Source organism: Dreissena polymorpha, chromosome 12 (genome assembly GCF_020536995.1).
Source record: "Dreissena polymorpha isolate Duluth1 chromosome 12, UMN_Dpol_1.0, whole genome shotgun sequence".
Lineage (NCBI taxonomy): Eukaryota > Metazoa > Mollusca > Bivalvia > Myida > Dreissenidae > Dreissena > Dreissena polymorpha.
Window position 1 is genome coordinate 42,817,263 of NC_068366.1, and position 23,786 is coordinate 42,841,048.

The window sequence follows — 23,786 nt, forward strand, 5'->3', positions numbered from 1 at the left end:
ACCTTGAATGTAAAAATGTTAAAGTTCTTATTTCATGGTATAACTTTGGTATGCTTGGACCTAGAGTCTTCAAACTTGACATGAAGGTTGGCCAGGATTAACAGATGACCACTGGTCATTTCAAGGTCATTCATTTGAAGGTGAAGGTCACTGTGACCTTCAATATAAAAATGTTAAAGTTGTTATAACTTTGGTATGCTTGGACCTAGAGTCTTGAAACTTGACATGAAGGTTGGCCAGAACTAGTAAGTAACCACTGGACATTTCAAGGTCATTCATTTGAAGGTCAAGGTCACTGTGACCTTGAATGTAAAAATGTTAAAGTTGTTATAACTTTGGTATGCTTGGACCTAGAGTCTTGAAACTTGACATGAAGGTTGGCCAGAACTAGTAAGTAACCACTGGACATTTCAAGGTCATTCATTTGAAGGTCAAGGTCACTGTGACCTTGAATGTAAAAATGTTAAAGTTCTTATTTCATGTTATAACTTTGGTATGCTTGTACCTAGAGTCTTCAAACTTGAAATAAAGATTGGCCAGTACTAGAAGATGACCACTGGTCATTTCAATGTCATTCATTTGAAGGTCAAGGTCACTGTGACCTTAAATGTTAAAATGTTAAAATTGTTATAACTTTGGTATGCTTGGACATAGAGTCTTCAAACTTGACATGAAGGTTTGCAAGCACACTTAGATGACCACTGGTTATTGTTGTTCATGTATATGCATGCATTCAAAACATAACACAAGGTTTGCTCATGCCTTGAAAAGTACTTACATTTCATTTTGACCTTTGAACAATATTTCAGTAATTTAAGTATTGCATTGACAAAAACACGAAAGGTACTTTCCTGTCATTTAAATCAAAAATCCGGCTTCAATGCGGTCATCTCCGACCGCGGAACTCTTGTAAAATTTTATGGTGAAAAAGGAAGTTGCAGTGTGGAAAAGCTATATATTTCTAAAATGTAACCATTTTTTGCCATGAAGTCACGTCCAAAATTAACCTTTCCCTGTTACCTAGACCCTGAAGCTAGGGACATGAGCTCCACATAGTGAATATTAAGTCTCCAAATGGTGAACAATTCGTCCTCGAGTCGATTTTGTCTTTGAGTCTGACATTGTTATCTTTGTAGTTTGCAAAGATAAGTTTTGTTTAGCATGATTTGTGACGTTATAGCAAACACTTTCGTCTTCATACTCAAAATAAATAAAATTTTGAAATAAAATGTTATAAAATACTATCTCACAATGAATTTGTATTTGTTACAGTATTAATAACTTTTGGTGACGGTCAATTCAGAAGTGTTCAATTATCGATCATCTTTATACCATCACCAATTTTGTCAGATACGTTTCCCCTCATTAAAAAATGACTTGATATTGAAAACATTACCTTATTCTGTAATAAAGAAAGGTAATTTTTAGTGGTTCGCTATATTGTATAGATTTTACAGTAAAAAAAGTATATAACAACTCAATGAGCCCTTGAGGCGAACGATATTCGCCCTTATGGCGATCCTTAGTGTACCTATTGGCAGAGGCATACGGTTGTGAATGAACCAACTATTAATTCCAAATTACATGACTCAATCTATAAAGCATCCCATAGCTCACAACAACAATAATCACATAATGTTGTATCTTTGCTTGTTATCAATGTTACAAATGGTTCCATTGTTGTAAAGTTCAGGTAGACACTTAAAGTGACCATGCAATTTTTTTTCCCTTTTTCTAATTTATTTTTGTCAACATGTTTTACAGTTTACAGTTTATAAACTTATAACATCAAAAAAGAACTATTACTGTAAAATTTGCTTTTTTATAAATATAGGGAATGTATAACTGAATAAATGCTAAATACAAATATGTGAATGTGTTAAGGGCGAATGTGTACAACTCATGGGCAAATTCAGTGGGCTTTGTTAATCAACTGTTTTCTAATGAACATAGCTGGGAATCAAATAATTATTTGTTCAATAGACTCATTTGATATGATACTTAAAGCTTGCACAAGCTTAGTCCCAGCTTTGACCACAAAGCTGGTTATTATAGACTTATACCGTTAACTGTCAAACTCAAGGGCAATTTTAAAATTGCATAATTATGAAAGACAAGTCAAGCTATTAACAGCCTTTCCTTTTTCATCACAGGATGCCAAGTGAAATCCTGTTGTGTTCTCTTCAAAGTTGATTAAAATACACAGTCATCTTCCTGTTGTGATCTCTTCAAAGTTGATTAAAATACACAGTCATCTTCCTGTTGTGATCTCTTCAAAGTTGATTAAAATACACAGTCATCTTCCTGTTGTGATCTCTTCAAAGTTGATTAAAATACACAGTCATCTTTGTTTCTATGCTCGGTGGAGATTTCACAGTTTACCCATCACTCCATTTTCTGAAGACCAAAAATAAAGCACTAATTATTATTGTTTGGATAAACACCATTAACCTCACAATGGCCTTGATGCAAGAATATATTAAATTGCTGTTAAAATGAATACATTAGTATTCTTACACAAATAAAGTAAAAATCCATTTAAGAATCTACCAATACATTTACTATAATGAAGTAATTAAACCTGTTAATCTAAGCATTAACAAAAACCAACTTCTGCTTCAAGCATGCGCCCTTATTGATTTTTATGCCCCCGGATCGAAAGATCGGGGGTATATTGTTTTTGGCCTGTCTGTCATTGTATGTGTGTGTGTGTCCCAAAACTTTAACCAAAACTTTTACCCTGGTCATAACTTTTGCAATATTCAAGATAGCGACTTAATATTTGGCATGCATGTGTATCTCATGGAGCTGCACACTTTGAGTGGTGAAAGGTCAAAGTCATCCTTCAAGGTCAAAGGTCAAAAAAACATATTCAAAACTTTAACTAAAACTTTAACCTTCTTCATAACTTTTGCAATATTGAAGATAGCAACTTGATATTTGGCATACATGTGTATCTCATGGAGCTGCCAATTTTAAGTGGTGAAAGGTCAAGGTCATCCTTCAAGGTCAAAGGTCAAATTTATGGCTTCAAAGCGGCGCAATAGGGGGCAATGTGTTTCTGACAAACACATCTCTTGTTGTTATTTCGAAAACATATTTTTTTAAGTTAATTAGTTCCAACATATTAATATTATTGCTTTTGAAAACTAGTGTTGTGTAAATTAATGTCTGTTAATAATTCAATTACCTATAGCAATATGCTAAAGCTTAAGTTTGACAAATAGGCACCAATTTTATTTTGCCATAATTAAATGTTGACATTGATTCATACTACACACTAACACATGATAATCATTTAACTCGGGGGTCAGAGAACAGAATAAATGAGTCGCGTTCTGAGTAAACTGGGCATAATGCTTGTGCGTAAAGTGTCGTCCCAGATTAGCCTATGCATTCCGCACAGGCTAATCAGGGACAATACTTTCCGCCTAAACAAGATTTTTCAGTAAGATGGGACTTTCTTTAAACCAAAAATACCATAAAAGCAGAAAGTGTCGTCCCTGATTAGCCTGTGCGGACTGCACAGGCTAAGCTAGGACGACACTTTACGCACATGTATTATGTCCAGTTTTCTCAGAACATGACACAAATAATTGAACATCTGAAATTATTTTTTAATTAATTCCATATTTATCATTTTGAAACTAATACTATATATTTTGGTATGTATAAGCAGAAGCAAAAAGTCACCAATTCCATTCAGCATGTGGATTCATGCACAGGAAAAATGGAACATGTGTGCAATAAAAATATAGTAAGTTTGTCTATAATTTTCCAACAATCTGTTTTGGGCATATGTTTAGAGTTTCTTAATGTTCAAAACTGGAAGAAAAGTAAGTGTAAGAAATATTAGAGTAATTACAATAAATAAATTATTATTATTCACATCCTAAAAGGGAGTAATTTTAATATATTTTATGTAAGTTTTAACGATAAGAAAAATGTACCTGCTGAACCAAGCTCCCACATTTTCTGAATACTCTTATTGTGTGTTGTTAAAATATGCAGTGATCTTCTGTCTGAAACAATGACAATCTTGACAAAAAAAGATAAAATAACTCGACTGACACTTATACCATTAATTCTATGACAAAACCTTTATAAGATTTTACAATTAACACATACTGATTTGGTTAGTAACTACACCATAGTTTAACATACAAAAATATGTAATCCACCTAACAAAACTAATTCTTCTGATAATATAGTTATTTTTCTCATGTTTATCATGAGAATAAAAACATATTGCTGGACATTGAATTAATTGGCCGATTCACATCTTATCTGAATTAAATAATTAAAATTAAGCACTTCATATATGGCAAGATGAATTTATTTTGGATACAGCTATTTTGTATGAAAATAAGTTTAAACAAAACTCTTATTGTAAGCTCAACTATATACAGTTTGATATATATATATAGTGTTTCAATATTGTAAATAGTTTGAGCATTAACAAGATCAGAAGAATACCAAAGCACAACCATTTTCAGAATTAGACTTGGATCCATTTGAAACACAAAGGTAAAAGGGTCAGGTTATTATTAAATATCTATGTGCTTTACATCTTCAGCCTACTTTCATAATTACCCCCCTTCGTTCAATGTAATCAAATTTAGCATTTGTAGCAAAGAATTTGATAAATGTTCAAATGATGACAACATGTTGCTGACGTAAAAGAGGTTACCAAAACCAACAGCTGACTGAGCAAGTGAGAGGTCTTCTTTACCAACACCTGACTAAGCAAGTGAGAGGTCTTCTTTACCAACAGCTGTCAGAACAAGTAAGAGGTCCCCTAAACCAACAGCTGACAAAGCAAGTGAGAGAGGTCCCCTAAACTAACAGCTGACAAACCAAGTGAGAGAAGTCCCCTAAACTAACAGCTGACAAACCAAGTGAGAGAGGTCCCCTAAACTAACAGCTGTCAAACCAAGTGAGAGAGGTCCCCTAAACTAACAGCTGACAAACCAAGTGAATGAGGTCCCCTAAACCAACAGCTGACCAAGCAAGTGAGAGAAGTCCACAAAACCAACAGCTTACCTAGAAGGTGAAAGAGGTCCTGTAAACCAACAGCTTACCAAGCAAGTGAGAGAGTATCCCTAATCCAACAGCTTACCAAGCAAGTGAGTGAGGTCCTCAAAACCAACAGATGACCATGCAAGAGAGTGAGGTACCCTAAACTAACAGCTGAACAAGCAAGTAAGAGGTCCACTTCACCAACAGCTTATCAAGCAAGTGAGAGAGGTCTCCTGAACCAACAGCTGACCCCGCAAGTGAGAGAGGTCCCATCAACTAACAGCTGACCAAGCAAGTGAGAGAGGTCCCCTAAACCAACAGCTTACCAAGCAAGTAAGAGAGGTTCAACAAGATGTGTTTGTGAAACACAATGTCCCCCTATATGATGTTTGACCTTGTAGGATGACCTTGACCTTGTGAAGGATGACCTTGACCTTTCACTACTCAAAATGTGCAGCTCCATGAGATACACATGCATGCCAAATATCAAGTTGCTATCTTCAATACTGCAAAAGTATTCATAAAATAAGCGGTTTGGGCCACATATATTTGACCTCTGACCTTGAAGGATGACCTTGACCTTTCACCACTCAAAATGTGCAGCTCCATGAGATGCTTATGCATGCCAAATATCAAGTTGCTATCTTCAATATTGCAAAAGTATTTATAAAATAAGCGATTTGGGCCACATATATTTGACCTCTGACCTTGAAGGATGACCTTGACCTTGACCTTTTACCACTCAAAATGTGCAGCTCCATGAGATACACATGCATGCCAAATATCAAGTTGCTATCTTCAATATTGCAAAAGTATTCATAAAATGAGCGATTTTGGCCACATATATTTGACCTCTGACCTTGAAGGATGACCTTGACCTTGACCTTTCACCACTCAAAATGTGCAGCATCATGAGATACACATGCATGCCAAATATGAAGTTGCTATCTTCAATATAGCAAAAGTTATTGCAAAATGTTAAAGTTGGCGCAAACAGACCAACGTACAGACCAACAGACCAACGTACAGACCAACAGACAGGGCAAAAACAATATGTCCCCCACTACTATAGTGGGGGACATAAAAAGCCAACAGCTGACCAAGAAAGTGAGAGAGGTCCCCTAAACCTACAGCTGACCAAGGGAATAGGTCCCCTAATTAAACAGCTGACCGAGCAAGTGAGCAACAGGTCCCCGCTATCTTCAATATAGCAAAAGTTATTGCAAAATGTTAAAGTTGGCGCAAACAGACCAACGTACAGACCAACAGACCAACGTACAGACCAACAGACAGGGCAAAAACAATATGTCCCCCACTACTATAGTGGGGGACATAAAAAGCCAACAGCTGACCAAGAAAGTGAGAGAGGTCCCCTAAACCTACAGCTGACCAAGGGAATAGGTCCCCTAATTAAACAGCTGACCGAGCAAGTGAGCAACAGGTCCCCTGAACCAACAGCTGACTCAGCAAGTGAGAGAGGTAACCTAAACAGACAGCTGACTGAGCAAGTGGGAGAAGTCCCCTAAAACAACAGCTTAATGAGCAATTGAGAGAGGTGCCCTGAACCAACAGCTGACCAAGCAAGTGAGAAAGGTCCCCTAAACCAACAGCCCCAAGCAAGTGAGAGGTCACCTTGATAACAGCTGACCTAGCAAGTAAGAGAGGTCCCCTTCACCAACAGCTGATGGAGCAAGTGAGAGAGGTCCCCTAAACAGACAGCTGACCCAGCAAGAGAGGTCTCATAAAACTAACAGCCGACCGAGATAGTGAGTGAAGTCCGCTACACAGTCAACTGACAGAGTAAGTGAGAGAGGTCCACTAAACAGACAGCTAACTGAGCTAGTGAGAAAGGTCCCCTAAATAGAGAGCTGAACAAGCAAGTGAGACAGGTCCCCTCAACACACAGCTAAACGAGCAAGTGCGAGAGGTCCCCTAAACCAACAGCTGAACGAGATAGTGAGTGAAGTCAGCTACACAGTCAACTGACAGAGCAAGTGAGAGAGATCCACTAAACAGACAGCTAACTGAGCTAGTGAGAAAGGTCCCATAAATAGACAGCTGAACAAGCAAGTGAGAGGTCTGCTAAACAGACAAATGACTTAGCTAGTGAGAGAGGTCCCCTTAACCAACAGCTGACTGAGCAAGAGGTCCCCTTAAAAAACAGCTGACTTAGCAGTAGTTCCTCTAAACCAACAGCATACTGAGCAAGTGAGAGGGGTCCCCTTAATTAACAGCTGACTGAGCAAGTAAAAGGGAGTCCCCCTAAACCAATAGCTGGCCGATCAAGTGAGAGAGGTCACCTGAACCAACAGCTTACCAAGCAAGTGAAAGAGGACTGCCAAATCAACAGCTCACCGAGCAAGTGTGAGGTTCCCTGAACCAACAGTTGACTGAGCAAAGCGGTACCTTAAACCAACAGCTGACCAAGCAAGTGGGAGAGGTCCCCTAAACCAACAGCTGACCAAACAAGTGGGAGAGGTCCCCTTAACCAACAGCTGACTAAGCAAGTGAGAGGTCCCCTTAACCAAAAGCTGACCAAGCAAGTGAGAGAGGGCCCCTTAACCAAAAGCTGACCAAGGAAGTGAGAGAGGACTCCCAAATCAACAGCTCAACGAGCAAGTGAGAGGTCCCCTTAACCAACAGTTGACTGAGCAAAGCGGTCCCTTAAACCAACAGCTGACCAAGCAAGTGAGAGAGGTCCCCTAAACCAACAGCTGACTAAGCAAGTGAGAGAGGTCCCCTTAACCAACACCTGACTAAGCAAGTGAGAGAGGTCCCCTTAACCAACAGCTGACTGAGTAAGTGAGAGAGGTCCCATAAACCAACCGTTGACCAAACAAGGGAAATAGGTCCCTTAAACAAACAGCTGACTGAGCAAGTGAGAGAGGTCCCCTTGACCAACAGCTAATCGAGCTTAGAGTTCCCCGAAACAAACAACTGACCAAGCAAGCCAGAGAGGTCTCCTAAACCAACAGCCGACCTAGCAAAAGAGACAGGTCCCCTTTATCAACAGCTGACCAAGCAAGCGAGCAAGAGGTCCCCTAATTCAACAGCTGACCTAGCAAAGAGGTCCCCAAACCAACAGCTGACTGAGAAAGTGAGAAAGGTCCTATAAACAAATAGCTGATCAAGAAGAGGTCCCTTAAATCAAAAGCTTACCGATCAAATTAGAGAGGTCCCCTAAACAAACAGCTGACCCAGCAAGTGAGAGAGGTCCCCTTAACCAACAGCTGACTGAGCAAGTTCCCCTACACCAACAGCTGAAAAAACAAGTAAGAGAGGTCCCCTAAACCAACAGCTGAAAAAACATGAGAGATCCCCTAAACCAACAGCTGAAAAAACATGTAAGAGAGGTCCCCTACACCAACAGCTGACCAATCAAGTGAGAGAGGTCCCCAGAGCCAACAGCTGACCAAGAAAGTCAGAGGTTCCCTAAAACAACAGCTGAAAAAACAAGTAAGAGAGGTCCCCTAAACCAACAGCTGACCAAGCAAGTGAGAGAGGTTCCCTAAACCAACAGCTGACCAAGCAAGTATGAGGTTCACTAAACCAACAGCTGACAGATCAAGTGAGAGAGGTCCCCTAAACCAACAGCTGACCAAGCAAGTGAGAGAGGTCCCCTCAACAAACAGATGACCAAGCAAATGAGAGGCCCCCTCAACCAACAGCTGACCAAGCAAGTATGAGGTTCCCTAAACCAACAGATGACCAAGCAAGTGAGAGAGGTCCCCTCAACCAACAGCTGACCAAGCAAGTGCGAGACGTCCCCTAAACCAAAAGCTGACCAAGCAAGTGATAGAGGGCCCTTTTACCAACGGCTGACCTAGCAAGTGAGAGAGGTCCACAAAAGCAACAGATGATCAACATCATTTACAACAACACAAACATTTACTTCCATTTGCTGGTATTGAGACAAGTGAGCAATCAAATACAACAACACACACATTAACCTTCATTTGCTAAGTACTTAGGCAAGTGAGCAATCAAATACAACAACACACACATTTACCTTCATTTGCTAAGTACTTAAACAAGTGAGCAATCAAATTCAACAACACACACATTTACCTTCATTTGCTAATTACTTAGACAAGTAAGCAATCAAATACAACAACACACACATTTACCTTCATTTGCTAAGTACTTAGACAAGTGAGCAATCAAATACAACAACACACACATTTACCTCCATATGCTAATCACTTAGACAAGTAAGCAATCAAATACAACAACACACACATTTACCTTCATTTGCTAAGTACTTAGACAAGTGAGTAATCAAATACAACAACACACATATTTACCTCCATTTGCTAGGTACTGAGACAGGAAAGGTTCTAATGTCGCCAGCGGGACACACATATTGACATGCGGGTAACTAGCACCAGACACTGAATCCCTGTTGGATGAAAAAACAAACAAATATCTCATGGGAAGCATGTACCTAACAGTTAATCAAAACAAAATTTGAGGAAAGTTGTATAATCCGATAAATGGTCTAGAGATTATGGTGAGATTATTCACACAGTATAAAGGAACATAATAATATTTTAAAGGTTTTAAGAATCTTGCCATTAATACTTGCATAAATAATGTGCATTCAGGGTGTTCAATTGAGTCATTTTGTTTCAACATATGTGTTAAATTTTATAATTAAGACAGGCAGGTAAGATTCACCTAAATATTTAAGTAAAAGCATCTATTACTGTATATTTAGTAAGACACGTTTTATTCTAAATAATGAGCATAATGTGACCTCAAGAATTTTTTTAATAACTTTTAATGTTCATTAAATAAAGGTGTTATAATTAAAAGATACGATATTTTCTTAATAACTGACCATTTCAAGGAAGCCACTCTAAACCCTGATGCTTAGTTTTTTTCACTTTTCTTTTCTAGCAATAATCTTTTTGAATAATTGGCTAGATTTTCAAGACAATTTTAACAATTTATTTTTAAACAAGATGTGTTTGTAACACACTATGTCCCTCCTCCATATATTTGACCTTTGACCTTGAAGGATGGCCTTGACCTTTCACCACTCAAAATGTGCAGCTCCATGAAATACACATGCAAGCCAAATATCAAGTTACTATCTTCAATATTACAAAAGTTACGGCAAATGTTAAAGTTTTCCGCAAACAAACCAACAAACAGACAGGGCAAAAGCAATATGCCCCCAAGTATAGACTGGGGGACATAAAAAAATTTATTAGACAGGCTGAATTCATAAAAATGGCTAACAAATCAGAAATATTTTTTATGCATATACATGTAATGAGAAGAGGCCTATATTTGCAATCAAAGGGTTATTCTTTCCAACATCGTATTCTTAAAACAGGCATGGCGAAATTAGAAAAAATCTGCCGGTCATCCGGACAGGCATTTCAGAAAATGTGCCGGTCCGGAGAAAATTTAGCCGGACCGTAAAGCAACAACAACTTAACTAGAAAATTCAAAAATGGCAGCGATCACATCTTGATCTCTTTATTCAACCGGCCGTTAAATTGATTTTAATCGCTAAGAGGTTACACTGGCAGCTAATTGGTGTTAATCGGTTGTGTAATGTCAATCATGTTGTGAAAAATTCGCGTGTCAGTTTTTATTACATGTATTCCCTATTAGAACGGATTGGTGCGATAATTTCAATAACGTATGTGCAAGCCGAATAATTATCAAATTAAAGTTATTCGAAACGATTTTAACATTCTTACTTTAATATGATTGCAGTTTGGAGCGGCTGTTAAAATATACTGCGCACAGTACAAAACACGTTACCTGACATTTAATGATTAAGGCATTTCATTTTTCAGAACGTTTACTAGTAATTAATTAAATAAAAAAGACGATTTATTTACATGCTAACGCAGTGTAATTGTTAACAGAGATTCATTTTCATTTTTGACCAGTATCAGAAAGTCCCCGGGAAGCACGTTTTTTTACATGGCACTGCATATGATGCAATAAAAACATTTCTTTGTACATGTATCGTATTGCATTCAATCTAAATTTAAATTCGCTCGTCCAATGAAAGCTCTGCCCCATAATGCACTGTACTCTTTACACTTATGAAAAATGGCGTATGCATATGGTTGTGTTGATCACGATACCATATTTTATTGTCCTTATCCTACTCGAAAAATATGTAAAAGCTATCAAGATCTTTTTTGTTAGAACGCAGTTGGCGATTTTGCAAACGAGTTTAAAGTAGGTGTTGTGTAACAAGTTGGATTTGCTAATTGTACGTAACAAACCTACAGCAAACATCAAAACAACGAGCGATTTCATTTTCATGATGTAGTAAGCGATTTGCTCTTCGAATTTTCAACTTGAAAAAAAAAGATTTGTTTGCAATCATTTCACATTTTGCCGGTCACCAGGACCGACATTCTTGTTAAACCTGCCGGACCAAATTGAAATCTGCCGGTCAGGACCGGCGGACCGGCAATTTCGCCAAGCCTGTTAAAATCCTTCAAAAGGCTCAAACATCAGAGGAAGACAATACAGACTGAGCTTACCTGGAATTACAGATCACCATGGCTACCAGTTGACCTTTGCTATTGAACACACCCCCGCCACTGGCACCAGCATGTACAGCACAGGTTGTCTTAAAATGTTACAGTACTTGTATAATTAGAACTTCAAGAAATTTTAGAATTTGATATATGCAACATGAACATGAAGAAAATGATTCTTTTCTTTTGAAAAACACGTATTTTGTACATTTTAAGCCCTCACAACACTAAGGTACACAAACTGCTTCATGTTAAATGTATTCAATCACGCAAAATTCAAAACATAACACCAGATTGCTGTGCACATGATGATGATCAACATTGACCCTTTGCATGCTGGGAAATTTATCGTCTGCTAAAATGTCGTCTGCTGAATTTCTACAATTAGCATTTCTTCCATTTATTTTTCAAAAAATACTATCAGAATAGCAAACAGTTTGGATCCAGATGAGACGCCACATTTGTGGCGTCTCATCTGGATCCAAACTGTTTGCAAAGGCCTTCAAAATTTGGTTCCCGCACTGAAAGGGTTAATTGATGTTTAATGAAGTGACATATCTAGTTCTCCAAGGTATTTCAAATTACCTGAAGCATGACTGGTACATTCCCAATCATATTCACCTTGGCAACCACCCCTCTGGTAACCATAGGAACAGGATCACCATCATGTCGAAATATGGCATACCCCACCACATAAACTACTTCTCCTGTAATGAAAGGAATGTCTGGTTTTGGTTTTGAATACCATTTATCATCCCCCGCCAAAGGCGGAGAGATATTGTTTTGGCGTTGTCCGTCCATCTGTCTTTCTGTCCGTCCGGCACTTTTGTGTCCGGAGCCATATCTTGGAAGTGCTTTGGCGGATATAATTGAAATTTTGTATGAGTATATATATGAATAAGAGGATGATGCATGCCAAATCGCATTGTACGCCAATGGACAATAATGGAGTTATGGCCCTTTGTATCTCGAAAAAATGCTTTTTTGTGTGTGTCCGGAGCCATATCTTGGAAGTGCTTTGACGGATTTCATTGAAACTTGGTTGGAGTATATATATGGATAAGAGGATGATGCGCGTTGGCGTTGTCCATCCGTACAGACAACTTTTTTTGTGTCCAGAAGTATATTGGCAGGGGATATCAATTCAACTAATTTGCTTGTTTAATAGAGGGTGACTACTTCACATGGTTATTTGATAAATTGCACTCTTTCTAAAACCATCATCAATTTTTGGGCATAAGGCGTTTCTTTTCATTAGAAAGAGAAAACATGTCTAAAACAGCAACAGTTAAGCCATAGTAAGTTTCATACACTGAACTCTTTATCTTTTACTGAAAACTAAAGGTGTATGAAGACTGAACATGTGTATGCAGTATGTAAGGTGATGGAGGATATTTACAATGTAGTTGCCTGAAGAGCACTTTTGAACTAGATTTCTACTCTTGAACTAGATTTCTACTCAAGAACTAGATTTCTACTCTTGAACTAGATTTCTACTCTTGAACTAGATTTCTACTCTTGAACTAGATTTCAACTCTTGAACTAGATTTCAACTCTTAAACTAGATTTCTACTCTTGAACTAGATTTCTACTCTTGAACTAGATTTTTTGCAGGGGTAACAAGGCCCTGGAAAATTTCATGTTTAAAGAATGTTGCATGTTTTGTTGTTTAAGGAGTTACAAACAATTATGGATAAATTTATACCAACAGATGTTGCATATTTTAGGGCATAAAATTGTACATTAATGTCATCATAATTGTGTATACATGTGATATATTAAGATAACAAATCAATCATAAAAATCACTAGATAATTGATTGCATTTCTGAATGTACTTTTTTCTCTTGGTGATGAAAAGATAAAAAAGAATTAATGATTTTTGTACTAACTGCAGAAGTATTCAGGATCCCAAAGCTCTACAGAAAATCATTGAAGCCCAAAGCAATTAAAGTATGCATACTATCTTGGTAATGAAGCTTCTTAACATTAAGTTTTGCCTAGTTTCAGCCAGTTTTGCCTGGACTAGCATGGTTTGGACAATGCAGTTTATACCTATTTCAGAATGTCTAATATCCTATATTTTTGTACCAAAATCAATGAAATAAAATGAGTGGGTAAAAAGCTTCTCATGTTGGATCCCAGCTGATGAGTTATAGTCACAACAACAAAATGCATGTCACTTTAATATGAGTGCACAAAGCAGGGAACTTAAACATATGAGCCTTGTTCTGAGAAAACTGGGCATAATGCATGTGCGTAAAGTGCCGTCCCAGATTAGCCTGTGCAGTATGCACAGGCTTATCAGGGACGACACTCTCCGCTTTTATGGTATTTTTAGTTTAAAGGAAGTCCCTCCTTACCTAAAAATCAAGTTTAAGCGGAAAGTGTCATCCCAGATTAGCCTGTGTGGACTGCCCAGGCTAATCTGGGATGACACTTTACGCACATGCATTATGCCCAGTTTTCTCAGAACACGACTCATATCAGAACAAGGTTGCTCACCTGAGACTTCTTGTTACTTAACTGCCATGAGCAGCTTGTGTGATGTGTGTAGAACCATTTTCGAAATTGGCTTGGATGTCATTAGAACATAATATTCTGACCAAGTTTCATTAAGATTGGAGAAGATGTCTTCAAGTGTGTTTACAATCTTGCATTATAGCCGTATAAGGAATCCTGCACCTCCCTATTGGCCATGTAATTCACAGACCACAACCATTGTTATCGTGGTTATCTCCTCCGTCTGTCCGTCCATCCGTCCTGGCCACAATCACCTCCTACACTATTAGCACTAGAACTTTGAAACTTACACACATGGTAGCTATGCGAATATGTGCTACCTTGCACTATTTGGAATTTTGATCTGACCCCTGGGTCAGAAGTTAAGGGGGTTGGGGTGGGGCCGGATCAGAGATTTTCACTTATTTTTATATTGACATATTGTTTTTGCCCTGTCTGTTGGTTGGTTGGTCTGTTGGTTGGTTGGTTTGCGCCAACTTTAACATTTGCAAAAACTTTTGCAATATTGAAGATAGCAACTTGATATTTGGCATGCATATGTATCTCATGGAGCTGCACATTTTGAGTGGTGAAAGGTCAAGGTCATCCTTCAAGGTCAAAGGTCAAATATATGGGTCAAAATCGCTCATTTAATGTACACTATTGCAGTATTTCAATATTCAAGATAGCAACTTGATATTTGGCATGCATGAGTATCTCATGGAGCTGCACATTTTGAGTGGTGTAAGGTCAAGGTCATCCTTCAAGGTCAGAGGTCAAAATTATGTGGACAAAATCGCTCATTTTATGAGTACTTTTGCAATATTGAAGAAAGCAACTTGATATTTGGCATGCATGTGTATCTCATGGAGCTGCACATTTTGAGTGGTGTAAGGTCAAGGTCAAGGTCATCCTTCAAGGTCAGAGGTCAAATATATGTGGCCTAAATCGCTCATTTTATGAGTACTTTTGCAATATTGAAGATAGCAACTTGATATTTTGCATGCATGTGTATCTCATGGAGCTGCACATTTTGAGTGGTGAAAGGTCAAGGTCATCCTTTAAGGTCAAAAGAAAAAAAAAATCCAAGGGAAGTAATAAGCTTTAAAGAAGGTAATTAATATCTTCAATATTTCAAAAAGTTATGACCAATGTTAAAGTACATAAAATAAAAAAATGAGTGAAAATCTCTGACCCGGCCCCACCCGAGCCCCCATAACTTCTGACCCAGGGGTCAGACCAAAATTCCAAATAGTGCAGGGTTGCACATATGCTCAAAGCTACCATGCGTGTAAGTTTCAATGTTCCAGTGCTTATAGTGTAGGAGGAAATAGTGGCCAGGACAGACGGAAAGATGGACAGACAAACGGATGGACGGACAGCGGAGATAACCACAATATCCCCACGCTTCTTAAAAAGCGAGGGGAATACTATAGCCATATAAGGAAAAATGCCTGGCCCCCTGTTGGCCATGTTTTTCAACTAACCTGACCAATTGTCAAACTCATTCAATATATCTTAGGGACAAAAAAAAAAGTTTCATACAGATTAGACAATAAATGTGGGCTCTAGAGTGTAAACAAGGTATTACTATAGCCTTATAAGGAAAAATGCCCCCTCCCTAGCGCAAATGTTTTTCAACCAACCGCCACTATTCAACCAACCGCCACTATTTCCACACAGGCTAATCAGGGACGTCACTTTCCGCTTAAACAATGGACTTCATTTAAACGAAAAATACCATTAAAGTGGAAAGTGTCGTCCCTGATTAGCCTATGCGGACTGCACAGGATAATCTGGTACAACACTTTACGCACATGCATTTTGCCAGTTTTCTCAGAACAAGACACATATTATTAACAAATAGTAAATAAATGTATCAATTTGGATATAGTATTATATTATTATAGATGTTGATTTTCCTACCTTCCTCAACACTCTTAATATTGCTGGCACTGGCAGTTTTCTGACCCCTGAATGGGCGACTTTGTAACACGGCAATATCAAACTGGGTCCCCAAAGGGCTCCTATAAATGACATCACAGGCACTCCTCTGCTGACCAGCACTATTCATGACATTCACTGCATGAACATGAGCAAATTAGAACAAGCTTAAAGCTACATTAATATAAATTTAAAATATCATCACCATTTACTTAAGGACCCAAAAGACAACAAGAGCACCGCAAAGCGGGTGCCAACGCTTGGCTGCGGGTGAAGTTTTTAATAAATTAATGCTTGTCAGAAGAATACTAGAGGTCACAGTGACCTTGACCTTTGACCTAGTGACCCAAAAATGGGTGTGGCGTGTAGAACGCATCAAGGTGCAGCTACATATGAAGTTTCAATGTTGTAGGTGGAAGCACTTTGATTTTAAAGCCAATATAAGGTTTGAGCACGACCCGGAAGGCGGAAGAGCTGGCTATGACATTACCTCAACATTCTCAGAAAACAGCAGAGCTAAAAAACAAGACAGTTTTAAATTAAACAAAATACATGTAATTGTGTATGTAATAAAGAGCCTGAATTAGACTCCACACTTTGGTATTTATACAAATATGAAAATTAACCAATTCGCTGTTATGAAAAGTATATTAGTATCATTTAACAGATCCTTCAACAGTTTGTTTCATTATCTGTAGAAAATATTTCAACATGACTCTTCATTCAGTAGAATTTAACTGAAAGTTTCTAACACCAGGTTTCAAAGACCTTGATTCACAACAAACACCCACCATGTTTGATGTGCTCAATGTCTCTCAGAACATGGCTGCAGGTCAGGATGACCCCTAGGTCAAGGTCAAGGTAAACTCCTGACCCCCAGCCAGAACCTACACTGACACAGCACACCTGTGATATCATCCTAGAGCACATCCTGGCACCTGCATTGATAGCAATAAAAATATCATAAGCTGGATCCTTAGTAATACAGCACACATATGTTTTTGGTCTTACAAACCAATGTGGGAATTTGGAGTCAAACGTGCATATTATCAGGCTTTTTACACACCTGAGCCACACTGAGTCTTGTTTTTTTCTGGATGCACCATGTGATCTTTCCATTGAAAAGGAGGTAAGCATAACAAACTAAACAAATGCATAAGTAAATATTATCACCCCATTTACTTCTTACATATTATACATTTTTAAGAAAAATTTCGAACAGTTACCTAAGCTTGAATCAATGCGGCCATTGTCAGCCCAGGAAGTCTGCTGGACTGTAACATGTCTCTTTACAGCATGAATCAACTCTGTAATAGAGCAAGCCAAGGAAAGGCCAACCCATTCTGAATTCTTCCAGCAAAGGGATGCAATCATCATACCTGTAAGGAATCTGCAATAACACAATGAAGCTCACATTAACATTGAGCTGTTTAAATAAAATTGTTTGAACTCTTTATGCCTTTAAGTTTTAATAATCAAGAGGGCCTAGTTGCTCAGTTGACTGAGCACAAAAAATCTGGGCATCTCAGGTTCAATACCCAGTTCAGCCACATAACAAGTGTGTTTGTTGGTAATGAAATTCTGTCTATGGTCTTTCTACCGACTTCCCCTACCTCAGATTCAAGGACAGGTGTCAATTACTGGAATAAAAGAGTCGCGTTCTGAGAAAACTGGGGATAATGCTTGAGCGTTAAGTGTTGTCCCAGATTAACCTGTGCAGTCCGCACAGGCTAATCAGGGACAACACTTTTTGCTTTTATGGTATTTTTTAGTTTCAATGAAGTCCCTCCTTACCGAAAAAAAAGTTTAGGCGGAAAGTGTTGTCCCTAATTAGCCTGTGCAGACTGCACAGGCTAATCTGGGATGACACTTTTTGCACTTGCATTATGCCCAGTTTTCTCAAAAAGCAACTCAAATGTGTGCACTTAGTACTGGTAACCAGCTATCCCAGGATAAGTGTGAGTTGGATAAATTATAAAGTAAATTCTAATTTAAACAAGAGCTGTCTCCATAGGATGATATATGCTCCCGATAAACACTATGATAGAAATTATGAGCATTTTTCGAAACCTAACTGCATTTTTCGAAACCTAAACCCGGACCTTAAGTTCAAGGTCAAGGGGTCAAAATTTGTGTGCGTATGGAAAGACCTTGTCAAAATACACATGCATACCAAATATGAATGTTACATCTGAAGCGACATAGAAGTTATGAGCATTTTTCGAAACCTAAACGCAAAGTGTGACGGACAGACAGACAGATGGGCAGACAGACAGACGGACAGTGCGATCACTTTATGCCCTCCATTGGTGGCATTAAAATTACAATCATTCAGACTTTTTTATGTTAACGCTAACAGTTTTAAAACAAGGCTATTGTCAAGCAATATGGCCCCCTACCGGCTCCACCATTGTCAGAAATTCCACCATTTTCATTTATTTTTTTGGGTTACCATTGCAACCACCTTTTTTGACGTAGGAACAAAATGAAATGACGTGCATAATGTCCATATTGCCATCTATCCATGTTGCAAGTTTCATGAAAAAATATTAAAAACTTTTAAAGTAATCGCAGGATCCAGAAAACCACCATTTTCAGCAGTATTTCTAGTCTTTTTGTTGCCATAGCAACCAGAAATTTTGACGTAGGAACAAAATGAAATGACGTGAATAATGTCCATATTGCCATCTATCCATGTTCAAAGTTTCATGAAAAAATATGAAGAACTTTTAAAGTTATCGCAGGATCCAGAAAAGTGTGACAGACTCACAGATGCACAGAGCGCAAACCATAGGTCCCCTCCGGTGAAACCGGAAGGGGACAATAAATACGACCCATTTCTACCATTATCTCCTTCTTTACATTAAATGATACAATGCAGTCATGTACCTTATTCCATTTTGAACAAAGAAGAGTGCTCCACCTTCACAGCCAGGGAGGCAACGGGCATCTGTGAAGAGTAACACCTTGTCATGGCCAGCCACTTTACTGATAATACCACTACTTCTACAGTTCAGAAATATTTCAGGATGCATTGCACCAAATGGGGTTGCACAAATTTCAATCAAATCACCAGCGACATTGTCCAGTGCATTTCTAAATAACAATGAACTTTGCGTCTGCTCCCAGTTTTCTATCTGTATCAATACAAAGCAAGGGAGCAATATATAACAGAATAAAGAATCTTGTTTTTTCCCTGTTGAATTGTTATTCTGTGCTGGTTCTTGCATGGTTACTGGTTTCTGTGTTTGTCCAGTGATGTCATCTTCAAATTGCCAGTGTTCTTGTGGAAGCATTGCTTGTATCACATCCCTTAGATTCTTGATTTCAAACACACTGATTATCCTTCCAGCATGTTTACTTAAAGAACTTGCATGATTACTGACACCACCACTTAACACCGTGTGTATTGTACTCCCTGTTGGATGTAATCCTGTCCTGTTTTCAAATGCATTAGGAAGTAGGACTTCAACTGTAGCCTTGCAATGAAATATGGGCTTTCCAAACAATGAGGAACCATGACGACTGATTTTATCCAGTAGCTGGTCATGAAAGTAGTCTTGAAGTGTGTATAAGATGGAAGCATGTGTTATAACATACCCATGGCCTGGATCAACTAAAATACCACTTGCTGAGCCGCATACTGCATTAGTTTTAGTTGTGACACTTACTTGAATTGTACAAATTTGATTGTATTGACTTCTTTTCACAAAATCTGCCATAGTGAAGTTCCAGATAGAACACTCCTGAAATATACCAGTATCCACTTAGACTTGTTAATGCTTGTCAAGAGTTCATATTATTCATCTGAGCATGTTACTATGACAATTGAATAAATAGGTTTTCACACAAAAGGTTAAAAGTAATTTGTCAGTCAAAAAACTCTCATAAACGATGTTACATGTATAACTGACTTAATAATGGAAATACTACAAAATCAAAAAGTACTACACTACAGGAATCTAACTCATATTTACCAAACTTTATAATTATTAAATAAATCTACAATAAAAAAATCTATTTTCTAAATGATATGATAATTTATCATCAAATTGACCACAAATAGTAATACTGTAATTTTATAAAATAATTTGAACATATATGACCCTCAGAAATTATCACAATATACCATAATGCCTTTATAACATTTATATAGCTAAAACATATTTTAAAATTGTAAAAACTGTGAATTTATCAACTTTAAAGCATTATTATTATGATTAAAAATTAATAAAAAATAATATTTGTTAATCATTATTACTTAAAATTAATTGTAAATTCTTCATAATCAAACTTTTTTTTAAATTTAAGTTGCAAGAAAATACAAAATGCAATAGAAGTGCAATTACTGGATCTAATAATGTTGTTAGATGTTTAATAGTAATGCAAGTCATCTACCGTAATTACTCTACGTTTTCTTAATTTTCGGACACACGATTTTTCGTCCATTATTTATGTCTCTAAGTTTTCATACAGAATATTTTACAGCGCTATTTTACTAAATTTCGGTCCTGTTTTCGATATCTAATGACACTTCGATCATGGGGTTTTACAACCAGATTAACATCATAAAACATGGAATGTGCATGCCTGAGGGCAACGGACCATTACATTGCGTTATTGGGTAAATAACCTTGTAAACCGGTATATAACAATGGTTTCGCCCGATAGCATTAGCGTTATGACACTTACCAGGGGCAGTACCAATTAACAGTTCAATTATCTACCGCAATGGTCCTACCCCTTCTAAGTAAAATAACTGTGACAAATACTAAACGCTTCAAAGTGTGAAGCACCCTATTGCAAGTTTTACGAACAATGGAAGGTGTTAAAAAACAACTATCTGAAATGAACAAATAAAGAATTCATAGTTTGCTTTTTTGCGCTATATACAGGTTCATACTAGCGAGTATCGGTACGTCACATTCTCATCTTTGAACTTGTTGGTCAAAGTACAACCTTGTAGTAACTTTCTGTCAAATAAATTAAGCATCTAAAATTATTTAAAATGCAGTGCAAATATATATAACTGTAATTTATACTATACGGCATGGTATTTTACAAGCGCATGCTATGACCAGTAGTCGTTGATACAATTGACGCTATTTTCGGACACTTCAATTTTCGACTCTAAGTTTTCGGACACCTGCATTTTGTGAATATTTTTCGTATCTATGTTTTCAGACACAAAAACAAAATATTATTTTTAAGTGTCAAAAAACATAGAGTAATTACGGTAACCACTTGACAATGACATTCAAAAACATTTCTGCTTTTGTACAATTGTTTCTGTTATTGCACCAATAAGTATCATATGATGAATAAAATTAATATATTACATTATGCATGGTTTTTGTAAAATATCTTAATATTATTTTTATAATACTTATTATAACTTGTACTAATGTTTATTAGTGTTGTTTTGTTTTTTTTCCGATAGATTTTGTAGAGTCTAGTGGATTCCTGTATTAACATTACCGCTGACCCTTACCCTTATACAACTCTACTAGAACAACTTGCATTGCATTGTGTGGACTTAATCTAAAACTACCGTAGTGCTGCAACAATATACCGATATACGGTATATATCACAATACGCAATCCGCATATTGCGTTGCGATACGATTTTCATCATACCGGTACGCAAATTCTACAAAAAATCCACATTTTGTCCAGACAAGCCGTCCGAAATAATCAGGGGTGGCGAAATCAAATGTCCGAGTTGCCCGAGTCGTACATTTGCTTGTCTGGGCAACTGATTTTTTTCAATTAAGTTGTCCGTGGACAACAAGTTTGTTAAAAGTCGGGTCCAGGTATACAAAAAAATACATTGTATTAAAGCCGTAATTAAGTTTTACAAAACCGGATGTTGACATGCGATTACATTGTCAGTGCAATTTGCGGAGCAATCAAGCTAAAATACGGGCACTCTCCTGCGCAGTGATCTCCCTTATTCTATAAGAGACCAGGAGCATGCCACATTTTAAACATTAGACAGTGTACAGACTGGTTTCTTTATTTTTACAATCAGACGGAAATAAAAAGTATCAAAGTAAGAAAATCAAAACAACGTCTACCTTGTTATTTTAAACGACTTTAATGGTAAAAATGGAACATTTAGTTTTTTTAAATCTTCAACAACGGAGCAGAAACCCGAAGCTTTCAGCAGTCCACCTCCCAAAAAAACTAAGAAAGATTATGATAAAAAATATGATCTAAGTAAATGCACCAGAACTTTTCAAGAAACTTGGCTCACAGATTTTCAATGGTTACCAGTTGATGATAATCAAATTGCTACCAGTAGCGGAGCAGAGCCTCAGTCTGATGAGGTCGACATATTGGACTAGTTTAATTTGTTAAGATTACGATGTACTTATGTTCAACACATGTTTTAATAACACTAGCTTTGCAAGATTAAAAGTTTTAGAAAGTCTTTATATTGTTTATAATATACTTCTATAATGAATGTACTATTGAAATACAACTATAAACAAAACTAGCAAATCATACTCATTTTAGTATATTCCACATTGTTTTACATTAATCAATAAATGCGTTTATAATTTATATAAACATTAACGGACAAGTGAAGTTCAGCAACGGACAAGTTAAATTTCCTAAATGGTTGTCCGTGGACAAGTATAGTTTTTTGAGATTTCGCCACCCCTGATAATGATACATGTATCAAGGTAAACAAAACAAATCGGTGTAATCTGTTTAGTAAAAATAAATTCTTCCGTAAAAATATCATTCTAAAAAGTCTATTATATGGAGTAGCGATGTAACATGGGAGTCTGCAAGATCTGCTTTTGCATGTCATACTGTTAAATTTAAGATGAAGCTTATGGAAATACGAAAAAAAATTACAATTAATTACAAAATAAAAATGTAAATTGATGTTATTATAAACAGAAGTAATAAGATAAACAAAAATTTTACGTAACAGCATTCTGATAAGTTACATGGCGGGCTTTTAAACATCAACAATTTTCTTTCTGGAAATTATTCTTCTTGTCATCTTTTATAATAGTTCTCAAAATGGCAGACGAAACGAACGCCAAGTTTGACTTTATAGACAATTCCAAGGGAAAAAGTGCTGTTTGGGCATATTTTAGTCTTAAAAGGAAGAGAGAAACGAATGAGGTCGAGGAAGGGGTAGGATATTGTAAGCGGTGTGTAATTCCGCATAAGTTAGCGATATATTGCAATATATTGCAATACAGGTTATTGAACTGACAATATATTGCAATACGGTTTTTGGCGTATTGTTGCAGCACTATCTTAAACAATATTTAATTTGAACATGCAAATTTATTGCAGTCAACGGTAAATCACAGCTTCTCTCCACTTGATAATCAGCGATTTTCGTATTGACAAAAGTTTTTTTGTCAAAATACCGTTCTCACGTTCTCAATTATTGTGCATCTGTCCGAATGAAAAATATCCGAAATTAATTCGCTCTCGAGAAATGTGTCCTGTTAATAAAGAAGACGCAATTTAGTAGATGTACTTAACATTCAAATTTTATTTGTGTATCTTTTCATTTTGCTTCACATTTGCTTTTTATAAATCAGCAGGTTTACATAAAATGCAACGTATTTTTTTCGTGCTTATGTCCCCTCATGCCTACTTACACGTCGTCCAAAACATCCGGTACAAATCCAACGTCAAGGTCGAAAATCGGTTATTCCGTAATTACTAAAAATAGATAATTGGTATTCGCGTCAGATGATCTGCGCATGATACATTTTCAACCTTGACCTTTAAGTACAAATCTTCATTTTTCTAATGAAGCAACGATCAAATT

The 23,786-nt window shown here is 37.1% G+C and overlaps 1 protein-coding gene across 6 annotated transcripts; it reads right to left on the reverse strand.

The window, feature by feature from the left end:
* Positions 1-1,808: 1,808 nt before the first annotated feature.
* LOC127853236 (peroxisomal leader peptide-processing protease-like) lies at positions 1,809-23,770 on the reverse strand. Of its 6 annotated transcripts, none has more exons than XM_052387570.1 (10): positions 23,614-23,770; positions 18,869-19,725; positions 17,206-17,369; positions 16,771-16,917; positions 15,962-16,117; positions 12,120-12,241; positions 11,538-11,626; positions 9,324-9,418; positions 3,951-4,022; positions 1,809-2,397 (listed from the first exon to the last, which is right to left on the reverse strand). In XM_052387570.1, exons 2-10 carry the CDS (start codon positions 19,699-19,701, stop codon positions 2,372-2,374), a joined length of 1,704 nt encoding a protein of 567 aa, XP_052243530.1. In that variant the 5' UTR covers positions 19,702-19,725; positions 23,614-23,770; the 3' UTR covers positions 1,809-2,371. The 6 variants fall into 6 exon arrangements, with proteins under 6 accessions (XP_052243530.1, XP_052243532.1, XP_052243531.1 ...); XM_052387572.1 differs by having other exon boundaries at positions 23,563-23,616; XM_052387571.1 differs by having other exon boundaries at positions 23,495-23,616.
* Positions 23,771-23,786: the final 16 nt, after the last annotated feature.